This window comes from Bombina bombina, chromosome 4 (assembly GCF_027579735.1).
Source record: "Bombina bombina isolate aBomBom1 chromosome 4, aBomBom1.pri, whole genome shotgun sequence".
NCBI classification, from domain to species: Eukaryota; Metazoa; Chordata; class Amphibia; order Anura; family Bombinatoridae; genus Bombina; species Bombina bombina.
In genome coordinates, this window is record NC_069502.1 from 1232365805 (window position 1) to 1232380080 (window position 14276).

Sequence of the window (14276 nt, forward strand, 5' to 3'; positions counted from 1 at the left end):
TTCTTAACTTATGTTTCCGACGAGCCTAGTGGTCCCCATGTGTGTGTTTGCGTCTGTACATGTGTGTGTGTGTGACTGAATGGGGGATATCTATCAAGCCGTCAACTGTGTTGCATTCACCGGCATCAATATGCTAACATTGTGGCCGCTAATCTCAATACGCTCTCCTTATTTATAAAAAAAAAAAACGGCAAAAAGACGCACACCAAGTACGGGGCGATGAGCATCGGACTGTTGTTAACTAGCAGTCATTGATCTCGCATCTATTCGGCTTTTTCCCAACTTTATTTATACCCTGTCACTATATACTAAAATGTTTAACCCCTATCCCGTAGCTCCCCGACATCGCTGCAACCTAAAGTTATTAACCCCTATCCCGCCACTCCCCGACCCAGCCGCAACCTAAATAAAGTTATTAACCCCTATCCCGCCACTCCCCGACCCAGCCGCAACCTAAATAACGTTTGTGACAGACCCTTCTGTCAGGACTGAAAGAGTTAACTGTGTTTAGCTTTAAGAATCTAATTTCTAAAGACAGGTTTTCTGGCCTCAGCTATTGTGTGCTATAATTACATTTAAGTAATAAACAGGCCATTGTTTAATCACCCTCAGAGAACAGACGCTAGGTGATAAGACAAGCCAAATGTGTTTAAGTTGTTATCTGCCTAAGTAAAGTATTTAAGTAATATAATTCTATTGTATCATGTCAAGGGCGCTTCTCCCTTTTATCTAATGTACAACATTCTTTCAACCCCCATCTGAGGGGGGGTCAAAAACCTGTATAAATCTGTGTGCTGCCTTCAAATAAAGTTGTCATTCTGTTTTAAACCTGAAACTGGCTGGGTTGTGAATTGCTGATTGTCTATGCAGGACATTGTTCATCTGGGGTTAACCCTTGGTACACAGTTGGTACCGTAACATTGGTGGCAAGCGACGGGAGAATCCTTATCGCCCAGAAGAGCAACTACACAAGCCAGTAACCTCAGGAAGAGGGGGATTATTACAATACTGACTAAGATGGAAAGAGTACCAGGGACAGAAGGAACCAATGGGCCCAGCATATCAGACAGAACCCCTGAAGAAGCAAGCTTTGATCGGGCGGTTAAAATAAGACTGGCATATTATGGCCCCAACCCATCTGCCGAAATTATCGACCGGGTCATAGCAGCTGTGGAGGCCAACCTACTTCGCCAAAGCGGCGCTGCAGCAGCCCAAGTCACAGCAACCCCAGTGGAAAAGGGAAAAGTAAATTTTGCAGCTTTTAAAAACTTCCTGGAAACAGAAGGAGAGATTGATGGGTACCTTGCAGATTTTGAGAGGCAATGTGCACTACACAAGGTACCCGCAGAGGACTGGGTCACGATATTATCCGGAAAATTATCCGGCCGGGCCAGTGAGGCTTTTCGGGCCATTCCAGATGAGGAAGTCGGGGATTATAATACTGTAAAAGAGGCTCTGCTCTCCAGGTATGCGGTTACACCGGAGGCATACCGGAGGCGGTTCAGAGACACTGTTAAATTGGCTGGTGATTCCTACCTTGAGTGGGCATGTAAGGTGCACCGCACAGCAGCTCACTGGATAGCGGGGTGCCAAGCCGTATCTGGGGAAGAGGTGCTGCAGCTATTCCTGTTGGAACATTGCTTCGACAAGTTACCCGCAGGAGTTCGAGAGTGGGTTCGGGACCGTAAACCCTCCACCCTGCATGAAGCGGCTCGCTTGGCAGATGAGTATACGGATGCCCGCAAACTGGACACTGCTACCACTAAGCCCCCTGCCAGAGTGGAGTACAGACCCCCAGTCACCCCAGCACCTGCCAGTTACCAACCCCCAGCACACCGCTATACCACACGGTCTCGGGCCACGAACTACCCTCAGAGAGCCTGGTTCAATTCGCGGGGCTACTCACAACCTATTCTGTGCTTTGGATGTAAGCAACTAGGGCACAAAAGACCAGAGTGTCCCCTAAACGCAGCGAACCAAGCACAGTCCTGGAGAAGACCCGCTAGCGGAATCCCACGTAATCCTCAGCCTGCGGCCCGCTACGTAGAGGCGCAAGAATGCTGGGGCATCCTACATGAGGCAGACCTTGTGCAAGCTGCCCACCGGAATAACCGGCAACTGGTTAAAGTGAATGGGAAGGAGGTCAGTGGTCTACGGGATACTGGTGCTACCATGACCTTGCTTCGAAAGAACTTGGTGTCTGAGAAACAGCACACAGGAGACACTGTGGCTGTGAGGGTAGCAGGGGGCACTGTGTCCCGCCTGCCTGTTGCCAGGGTGCATTTGGATTGGGGAGGGGGGCGCTAGACCTGTGAATGTGGGGGTCATGAAGGATTTAACAGCTGATGTTCTCCTTGGAAATACCTTGGTCCCCCTTGTTTCTGCCTATGCTCCCATGGGTCCCGCTGATGTTAACCCTGTGACTACCTGTGCTCAGATCCGTGCAGCAGAGACTGACCCCCCTGCTGCTAAGCCCCAGGACGCTGAGCTCAGTAAATCTCTATCCGCTATTGATATGTGGGAGTCACGTTACAATGCGCTGATGAAGGAGAAGAGTCACGTAGAGGATAAAATGGTCACGTTAAATAATCATGTAACAGTGCTAGCGGGAGAGAAGAGGAGTGCAGAGGAAAAAGCACGTTTAGAACAGGAATCTCTGCTAGACAAGCTGCACCGACAGACTGCAGAGAACACCAGCTTGAGAGTGGAACATGAAACATTAAGGACAAACTTAGTGACACTGGAGGAGAAGCTGACGCTGGCTCATAGGGAGGTGCAGCAACTCAAGGGCACCCTATGTCAGTATGAAGGGATTGTGGATACCTATAAAGAGCAGGTACAAAAACCACGTAAAGAAGCCGATGATATTTTGAAGGACTGTTTAGCCCTAGTCGGGGCACTGAAGAGGTTGAACCCTTATTTATACAGACAGGGATTCTCTCTCATAACGGGAATACAGATGGATTGTCCCAGCAAACTGACATGCCTACCACCTCCTAGTCCGGTCATCCCCAGGTTGACCCGCAAAAGGGTCAAGCCGGGTCTGCCGGAGTGTTCCACAAGGCGGGAGCTATGTGACAGACCCTTCTGTCAGGACTGAAAGAGTTAACTGTGTTTAGCTTTAAGAATCTAATTTCTAAAGACAGGTTTTCTGGCCTCAGCTATTGTGTGCTATAATTACATTTAAGTAATAAACAGGCCATTGTTTAATCACCCTCAGAGAACAGACGCTAGGTGATAAGACAAGCCAAATGTGTTTAAGTTGTTATCTGCCTAAGTAAAGTATTTAAGTAATATAATTCTATTGTATCATGTCAAGGGCGCTTCTCCCTTTTATCTAATGTACAACATTCTTTCAACCCCCATCTGAGGGGGGGTCAAAAACCTGTATAAATCTGTGTGCTGCCTTCAAATAAAGTTGTCATTCTGTTTTAAACCTGAAACTGGCTGGGTTGTGAATTGCTGATTGTCTATGCAGGACATTGTTCATCTGGGGTTAACCCTTGGTACACAGTTGGTACCGTAACAACGTTATTAACCCCTATCCCGCCGCTCCCCGACCTAGCAACAACCTAAATAAAGTTATTAACCCCTATCCCACCGCTCCCCACCACCACTAAATAAACATATTAACCCCAAAACCTCTGGCCTCCCACATCACTACCACTAACTAAACCTATTAACCCCTAAACCGTCAGCCCGCCACATCGCCAAAAACTAAATTAAGCCATTAACCCCTAAACCTAACTACCCCCTAACTTTAAATTAAAATTACAACATCCCTATCTTAATATAAATGAAAACTTACCTGTAGAATTAAAGTAAACTAATATTAAACTATACATTAACCTACCCTAACTATTATACTACAATTAAATTAAACTACCAATTAAATAAACTAAATGACAAATTAAAGAAACCTAACCCTACTCAAAATTAATTAAATATACAATTAAACATTATTAAAAGTACTACATTACAGAAAAAACAAACACTAAGTTACAAAAAACAAACAAACACTAAATTACGAAAAATAAATAACCACATTATCAAAAATAAAAAAGAATTACACCTAATCTAAGAGCCCTATCAAAATAAAAAGCCCCCCAAAATAAAAAAAAACCCTAGCCTACAATAAACTACCAATGGCCCTTAAAGGGCCTTTTGTGGGGCATTGCCCCAAAGATAACAGCTCTATTACCTGCAAAAAAAATACAAACACCCCCCCAATAGTAAAACCCACCACCAACCCCCCCCAAATAAAAATAAAGAACCTATCTAAAATAAACTAAGCTCCCCATTACCCTGAAAAGGGCATTTGTATGGGCATTACCCTTAAAAGGGCATTTAGCTCTTTTACATGCCCAGACCCTAATCTAAAAATAAAACCCACCCAAAAAAAACCTTAAGAAAACCTAACACTAACCCCCGATGATTCACTTACTGTTCTTGAAGTCCCACTTGAACGATCTTCATCCCGGCGGAGAAGTCTTCATCCAGACGGCATCTTCTATCTTCCTCCATCCGGCGAGGAGCAGGTCCATCCTGAAGACATCCGGTGCGGAGCATCCTCTTCATACGGTTGCCGCCGTAAAACTGGAACTTCAATGCAAGTGACGCCATCCAAGATGGCTTCCCTTGCATTCCTATTGGCTGAAAGATTTCAATCAGCCAATAGGATTAGAGCTGTTAAAATCCTATTTTATGTTCCAATCAGCCAATAGAATGAGAGCTCAAATCCTATTAGCTGATTGGAACAGCCAATAGAATGAGAGCTGCTCAAACCCTATTGGCTGATTGTAACAGCCAATAGGATTTTAGCAGCTCTAATCCTATTGGCTGATTGAAATTTTTCAGCCAATAGGAATGAAAGGGACACCATCTTGCATTGAAGTTCCAGTTTACAGCGGCGACCGTATGAAGAGGATGCTCCATGCCGGATGTCTTCAGTATGGACCCGCTCCGTGCCAGATGGATGAAGATAGAAGATGCCATTTGGATGAAGACTTCTTGCCGCCTGGATGAGAACTTTCGACGGCTGGATGAAGATGGAAGAGGCCGCCCGGATGAAGCCTTTTTGACGCCTGGATGAGGACTTCTCTGGTTGGATGGATCCTTCAAACGGGACTTCAAGAACTCTAAGTGGATCGTCGGGGGTTAGTGTTAGGTTTTCTTAAGGGTTTTTTGGGTGGGTTTCATTTTTAGATTAGGGTCTGGACATGTAAAAACGAAATGCCCTTTTAAGGGCAATGCCCAAACAAATGCCCTTTTCAGGGCAATGGGGAGCTTAGGTTATTTTAGATTTTTTTTTACAGGTAAAAGAGCTGTTATCTTTGGGGCAATGCCCCACAAAAGGCCCTTTTAAGGGCCATTGGTAGTTTATTGTAGGCTAGGGTTTTTTTTATTTTATTTTGGGGGGCTTTTTATTTTGATAGGGCTATTAGATTAGGTGTAATTCTTGTTTTGATAATTTGGCTTTTTATTTTTCGTAATTTAGTGTTTGTTTTTTAGTTTAGTACTTTTTAAAATGTTTAATAGTATATTTAAATAATTTGAGTAGGGTTAGGTTTCTTTAATATGTAATTTAGTTTATTTAATTGGTATTTTAATTTAATTGTAGTATAATAGTTAGGGTAGGTTAATTAATAGTTTAAAATAGTTTGTTTTAATTCTACAGGTAAGTTTTAATTTATATTAAGATAGGGATGTTGTAATTTTAATTTAAAGTTATGGGGTTGTTAGGTTTAGGAGTTAATATGTTTAGTTAGTGGTAGTGATGTGGGAGGCCAGAGGTTTAGGGGTTAATACGTTTATTTAGTGGCGGCGGTGTCGGGGAGCAGCGGGATAACGGTTAATAAGTTTATTTAAGTTGCGGGGGGGGTCGGGGAGTGGAGGAATAGGGGTTAATACATTTTATTTAGGTTGCAGCAATGTCGGGGTGGCAGATTAGGGGTGTTTAGACTCGGGGTTTATGTTAGGGTGTTAAGTGTAAACGTTACTTGTTTTCTACCATAGAAATCAATGGGTTATATTTCTTTGTCTTGTAGCATCGAACATAAGCTTTCGCTGCTTTCAGACTCCCATTGATTTCTATGGCATCCGCCGCCTCCAGGGTGGCGGATTGAAAACCAGGTACGATGCATCCGAAGAGCCGCGAGCGTACCTGTTAAAAGTTTGATAACTGGGAAAAAGTGTCAGATAGAGCCGAATGTGTCGGAACATCTGTAATGATGTAAGCATCGATCTGCGTCAGATTGGGACCGCCAGATCGTATGTTACGTCAGAAATTTCAACTTTTGCCGGTCTTGAGTCTTTGATAACTAGGTCGGATCAATCTCGCAATAATTAAGATGCAGAATTCCGGCGTATTTGCGGTTGATGGCTTGATAGATATCCCCCTCTATGTGTGTTAGTGTCTGTACATGTGTGTGTGTGTGTGTCTGTACATATGTGTGTGGCTGTGTGTGTGTGACTATATGTGTGTGTCTGTACATGTGAGTGTTTCTGTACATGTGTGTGACTATGTGTGTGTGTCTGTACATGTGTGTGCGTGAGTACATGTGTGTGTGACTGTATGTGTGTGTTTGTGTATGTACGTGTGTGTGTGTGTGTCTGTACATGTGTGTGTGACTGTATGTGTGTTTGTGTCTGTACATGTGTGTGTGTGATTGTATGTGTGTGTGACTATGTGTGTGTGTGTCTGTACATGTGTGTGTGACTGTGTGTGTGTACATCTGTACATATGTGTGTGTGAGTGACTATGTGAGTGTGTCTGTACATGTGAGTGTGTGTGTGACTATGTGTGTGAGTGTGTCTGTACATGTGTGTGTGTGATTGTATGTGTGTGTGAGTGACTATGTGTGTGTGACTATGTGTGTCTGTACATATGTGTGTGTGAGTGACTATGTGAGTGTGTCTGTACATGTGAGTGTGTGTGTGACTATGTGTGTGTGTGTCTGTACATGTGTGTGTGTGATTGTATGTGTGTGTGAGTGACTATGTGTGTGTGTGTCTGTACATATGTGTGTGTGAGTGACTATGTGAGTGTGTCTGTACATGTGAGTGTGTGTGTGACTATGTGTGTGTGTGTCTGTACATGTGTGTGTGACTATGGGTGTGTGTGTGTCTGTACATGTGTGTGTGACTATGGGTGTGTGTGTGTGTCTGTACATGTGTGTGTGACTATATATGTGTGTGTGTGTCTGTACATGTGTGTGTGTGTGTGTCTGTACATGTGTGTGTGACTATGTGTCTGTACGTCTGTACATATGTGTGTGTGAGTGACTATGTGAGTGTGTCTGTACATGTGAGTGTGTATGTGACTATGTGTGTGAGTGTGTCTGTGCATGTGTGTGTGTGATTGTATGTGTGTGTGAGTGACTATGTGTGTGTGACTATGTGTGTGTGTGTGTCTGTACATATGTGTGTGTGAGTGACTATGTGAGTGTGTCTGTACATGTGAGTGTGTGTGTGACTATGTGTGTGAGTGTGTCTGTACATGTGTGTGTGTGTGATTGTATGTGTGTGTGAGTGACTATGTGTGTGTGTGTCTGTACATATGTGTGTGTGAGTGACTATGTGAGTGTGTCTGTACATGTGAGTGTGTGTGTGACTATGTGTGTGTGTGTCTGTACATGTGTGTGTGACTATGTGTGTGTGTGTGTCTGTACATGTGTGTGTGACTATGTGTGTGTGTGTGTCTGTACATGTGTGTGTGACTATGGGGGTGTGTGTCTGTACATGTGTGTGTGACTATATGTGTGTGTGTGTCTGTACATGTGTGTGTGTGTGTCTGTACATGTGTGTGCGACTATATGTGTGTGTGTCTGTACATGTGTGTGTGTGTCTGTACATGTGTGTGACTATATGTGTGTGTGTGTCTGTACATGTGTGTGTGACTATGTGAGTGTGTGTGTACATGTGTGTGCGTGAGTACGTGTGTGTGTGACTATGTTTGTGTGTGTCTGTACATGTGTGTGTGACTATGGGTGTGTTTGTCTGTACATGTGTGTGTGACTATATGTGTGTGTGTGTGTCTGTACATGTGTGTGTCTGTACATGTGTGTGTGACTATATGTGTGTGTGTGTCTGTACATGTGTGTGTGTGTGTCTGTACATGTGTGTGTGTGTGTATGTGTCTGTACATGTGTGTGTGACTATTTGAGAGTGTGTGTGTGTGTACATGTGTGTGTGTGTGTCTGTACATGTGTGTGTGACTATATGTGCGTGTGTGTCTGTACATGTGTGTGTGACTATGGGTGTGTGTGTGTCTGTACATGTGTGTGTGACTATGTGTGTGTGTGTCTGTACATGTGTGTGTGTGACTATATGTGTGTGTGTGTGACTGTGTGTGTGTGTGTGTGTGTGTGTGTGTGTGACTATGTGTGTGTGTGTGTCTGTACATGTGTGTGTGTGTGACTATATGTGTGTGTGTGACTATGTGTGTGTCTGTACATGTGTGTGTGTGTGTGACTATATGTGTGTGTGTGTCTGTACATGTGTGTGTGACTATGGGTGTGTGTGTGTGTACATGTGTGTGTGACTATGGGTGTGTGTGTGTGTCTGTGACTATGTGTGTGTGTCTGTACATGTGTGTGTGTGAGTGACTATGTGAGTGTGTGTGTACATGTGTGTGTGTGTGTGTGAGTGACTATGTGAGTGTGTGTGTACATTTGTGTGTGTGTGAGTGACTATGTGAGTGTGTGTGTACATGTGTGTGTGTGTGAGTGACTATGTGAGTGTGTGTGTACATGTGTGTGTGTGTGAGTGACTATGTGAGTGTGTGTGTACATGTGTGTGTGTGTGAGTGACTATGTGAGTGTGTGTGTACATGTGTGTGTGTGTGAGTAACTATGTGAGTGTGTGTGTACATGTGTGTGTGTGTGAGTGACTATGTGAGTGTGTGTTTACATGTGTGTGTGAGTGACTATGTGAGTGTGTGCGTACATGTGTGTGTGTGTTTGTGAGTAACTATGTGTGTGTGTGTGTACATGTGTGTGTGTGTGAGTGACTATGTGAGTGTGTGTGTACATGTGTGTGTGAGTGACTATGTGAGTGTGTGTGTGGCTGTGTACTGTGTCACTAGTTGTGTGGGGTCACTCAGCTCACTGATGTTGTATTTCCTTGCAGCCTTAGAGTGGACAGATGCAGCTCATCGCACCTTCTGTGGCACCATAAGCAGCCTGTCCTGGACTGTGGGCTACATGCTGCTGGCTCTGATGGCCTACTTGATCAGGGACTGGCGCTGGCTGTTAATGGCAGTTACCTCCCCCTGCCTGCTTGCTATTGCCACATGGTGGTAAGAGAGGAACTTGATAAACACATAACCCCAGGCGACACACAGCTTTATAATATGAGTGACAGGTGCACATTATCCAACAGATAGAGAAGATAGCCAAAGATTGCATTGCAAACTGATACCCAATGCCTGGCACAAACCATACACCCCCCACACACAGACGGGGGACAGATGGGCATGACACAGGAGGGAAGGACGTGGTCCTGGGATAAACGGTTTGGCCAATTGCAACTAACTCTTGCACTGTTTTTAATCACGCTGTGTGCTTGCACGTGAGTGCCAGACTTTCTGTTATATTTGTCAGACATTGTGCAGGAGCAGATAGTGCACTGATGTCTTGCAGTATATCAGTGCTCATACAAAGCCATCAGCTCCACCAATACCCATTAGCCTTTGGGTGGAGGCAAGTCCCATTACCTTTACCGGCTCAACGGCTAAAGTTTTGCAAAGAGACCAGGGGCTGTGCAGTGAGATGCTTCTAACTGCTCTGCACTCTCTGCATCCCTATGTTTCAGGGTAGTCCCCTCCCATTCAAGCCATTATTCCACCAAATATGGTCCCTACTATGAAGTCCAACTTAGGCATAAAAAAAATAAATATACACACAAAAAAACAAAACAAAACTATACTGTGCACCAAATTTGTGTTCAAATGCCACTTAGGCAGTCGCCTAGTCGACCTCTATTGTAGCACCGGCCCAGGCATTACTCATACACATGAGGAAAATATACATACTGCTCAATGGGTGTGGTACACTTACATGAGTGAAAGATGCACACTGACCAATAGATGATAATGACACAAACACCTGCATAGCCCAATGACACAGATACACTTGTAACAACTAGAGGCATGGGTACCCACAGAGCACAGTAATGATACAGACACACTTGTAACAACTAGAGGCATGGGTACTCACAGAGCACAGTAATAATACAGACACACTTGTAAAAACTAGAGGCATGGGTACACACAGAGCACAGTAATGATACAGACACACTTGTAACAACTAGAGGCATGGGTACTCACATAGCACAGTAATAATACAGACACACTTGTAAAAACTAGAGGCATGGGTACACACAGAGCACAGTAATGATACAGACACACTTGTAACAACTAGAGGCATGGGTACTCACAGAGCACAGCAGTGACACAGACACACTTGTAACAACTAGAGGCATGGGTACTCACAGAGCACAGTAATAATACAGACACACTTGTAACAACTAGAGGCATGGGTACCCACAGAGCACAGTAATGACACAGATACACTTGTAACAACTAGAGGCATGGGTACTCACAGAGCACAGTAATAATACAGACACACTTGTAACAACTAGAAGCATGGGTACTCACAGAGCACAGTAATGACACAGATACACTTGTAACAACTAGAGGCATGGGTACTCACAGAGCACAGTAATAATACAGACACACTTGTAACAACTAGAGGCATGGGTACCCACAGAGCACAGCAGTGACACAGACACACTTGTAAAAACTAGAGGCATGGGTACCCACAGAGCACAGTAATGATACAGACACACTTGTAACAACTAGAGGCATGGGTACCCACAGAGCACAGCAGTGACACAGACACACTTGTAACAACTAGAGGCATGGGTACTCACATAGCACAGTAATGATACAGACACACTTGTAACAACTAGAGGCATGGGTACTCACAGAGCACAGTAATGATACAGACACACTTGTAACAACTAGAGGCATGGGTACCCACAGAGCACAGCAGTGACACAGACACACTTGTAACAACTAGAGGCATGGGTACCCACAGAGCACAGTAATGACACAGATACACTTGTAACAACTAGAGGCATGGGTACTCACAGAGCACAGTAATAATACAGACACACTTGTAACAACTAGAGGCATGGGTACCCACAGAGCACAGTAATGACACAGATACACTTGTAACAACTAGAGGCATGGGTACTCACAGAGCACAGTAATAATACAGACACACTTGTAACAACTAGAGGCATGGGTACTCACAGAGCACAGTAATGACACAGATACACTTGTAACAACTAGAGGCATGGGTACTCACAGAGCACAGTAATAATACAGACACACTTGTAACAACTAGAGGCATGGGTACCCACAGAGCACAGCAGTGACACAGACACACTTGTAAAAACTAGAGGCATGGGTACCCACAGAGCACAGTAATGATACAGACACACTTGTAACAACTAGAGGCATGGGTACCCACAGAGCACAGCAGTGACACAGACACACTTGTAACAACTAGAGGCATGGGTACTCACATAGCACAGTAATGATACAGACACACTTGTAACAACTAGAGGCATGGGTACTCACAGAGCACAGTAATGATACAGACACACTTGTAACAACTAGAGGCATGGGTACCCACAGAGCACAGCAGTGACACAGACACACTTGTAACAACTAGAGGCATGGGTACCCACAGAGCACAGTAATGACACAGACACACTTGTAACAACTAGAGGCATGGGTACCCACAGAGCACAGCAGTGACACAGACACACTTGTAACAACTAGAGGCATGGGTACCCACAGAGCACAGTAATGACACAGACACACTTGTAACAACTAGAGGCATGGGTACTCACAGAGCACAGCAGTGACACAGACACACTTGTAACAACTAGAGGCATCGGTACTCACAGAGTCCCATTACCTTTACCGGCTCAACGGCTAAGGTTTTTCAAAGAGACCAGGGGCTGTGCAGTGAGATATTTCAGTGAGATGCTTCTAACTGCTCTGCACTCTCTGCATCCCTATGTTTCAGGGTAGTCCCCTCCCATTCAAGCCATTATTCCACCAAATATGGTCCCTACTATGAAGTCCAACTTAGGCATAAAAAAAATAAATATACACACAAAAAAACAAAACAAAACTATACTGTGCACCAAATTTGTGTTCAAATCCCACTTAGGCAGTCGCCTAGTCGACCTCTATTGTAGCACCGGCCCAGGCATTACTCATACACATGAGGAAAATATACTGCTCAATGGGTGTGGTACACTTACATGAGTGAAAGATGCACACTGACCAATAGATGATAATGACAAAAACACCTGCATAGCCCCATGACACAGATACACTTGTAACAACTAGAGGCATGGGTACTCACAGAGCACAGCAGTGACACAGACACACTTGTAACAACTAGAGGCATGGGTACACACAGAGCACAGTAATGATACAGACACACTTGTAACAACTAGAGGCATGGGTACTCACATAGCACAGTAATAATACAGACACACTTGTAAAAACTAGAGGCATGGGTACCCACAGAGCACAGCAGTGACACAGACACACTTGTAACAACTAGAGGCATGGGTACTCACAGAGCACAGCAGTGACAGAGACACACTTGTAACAACTAGAGGCATGGGTACTCACATAGCACAGTAATGATACAGACACACTTGTAACAACTAGAGGCATGGGTACTCACAGAGCACAGCAGTGACACAGACACACTTGTAACAACTAGAGGAATGGGTACTCACAGAGCACAGCAGTGACACAGACACACTTGTAACAACTAGAGGCATGGGTACTCACAGAGCACAGTAATGATACAGACACACTTGTAACAACTAGAGGCATGGGCACCCACAGAGCACAGTAATGATACAGACACACTTGTAACAACTAGAGGCATGGGTACTCACAGAGCACAGTAATAATACAGACACACTTGTAACAACTAGAGGCATGGGTACCCACAGAGCACAGCAGTGACACAGACACACTTGTAAAAACTAGAGGCATGGGTACCCACAGAGCACAGTAATGATACAGACACACTTGTAACAACTAGAGGCATGGGTACCCACAGAGCACAGCAGTGACACAGACACACTTGTAACAACTAGAGGCATGGGTACTCACATAGCACAGTAATGATACAGACACACTTGTAACAACTAGAGGCATGGGTACTCACAGAGCACAGTAATGATACAGACACACTTGTAACAACTAGAGGCATGGGTACTCACAGAGCACAGCAGTGACACAGACACACTTGTAACAACTAGAGGCATGGGTACTCACAGAGCACAGCAGTGACACAGACACACTTGTAACAACTAGAGGCATGGGTATCCACAGAGCACAGCAGTGACACAGACACACTTGTAACAACTAGAGGCATGGGTACCCACAGAGCACAGCAGTGACACAGACACACTTGTAACAACTAGAGGCATAGGTACTCACATAGCACAGTAATGACACAGACACACTTGTAACAACTAGAGGCATGGGTACTCACAGAGCACAGTAATGATACAGACACACTTGTAACAACTAGAGGCATGGGTACTCACAAAGCACAGCAGTGACACAGACTCACTTGTAACAACTAGAGGCATGGGTACTCACAGAGCACAGCAGTGATACAGACACAGTTGTAACAACAAGAGGCATGGGTACTCACAGAGCACAGCAGTGACACAGACACACTTGTAACAACTAGAGGCATGGGCACCCACATAGCACAGTAATGATACAGACACACTTGTAACAACTAGAGGCATGGGTACTCACAGAGCACAGTAATGATACAGACACACTTGTAACAACTAGAGGCATGGGCACCCACAGAGCACAGTAATGATACAGACACACTTGTAACAACTAGAGGCATGGGTACTCACAGAGCACAGTAATAATACAGACACACTTGTAACAACTAGAGGCATGGGTACCTACAGAGCACAGCAGTGACACAGACACACTAGTAACAACTAGAGGCATTGGTACCCATAGAGCACAGCAGTGACACAGACACACTTGTAACAACTAGAGGCATGGGTACTCAAAGAGCACAGTAATGATACAGACACACTTGTAACAACTAGAGGCATGGGTACCCACAGAGCACAGTAACGATACAGACACACTTGTAACAACTAGAGGCATGGGTACCCACAGAGCACATTAATGA

At 44.6% G+C, this 14276-nt stretch overlaps 1 protein-coding gene across 1 annotated transcript in view; it reads left to right on the forward strand.

The window, feature by feature from the left end:
* Positions 1–14276, forward strand: part of SLC22A7 (solute carrier family 22 member 7) — a 387518-nt gene that overhangs the window by 202371 nt on the left and 170871 nt on the right. The window contains exon 4 of the mRNA XM_053712778.1: positions 9130–9298. Coding sequence (XP_053568753.1) covers positions 9130–9298 — 169 coding nt within the window. The remainder of the gene's footprint in view (positions 1–9129; positions 9299–14276) is intronic.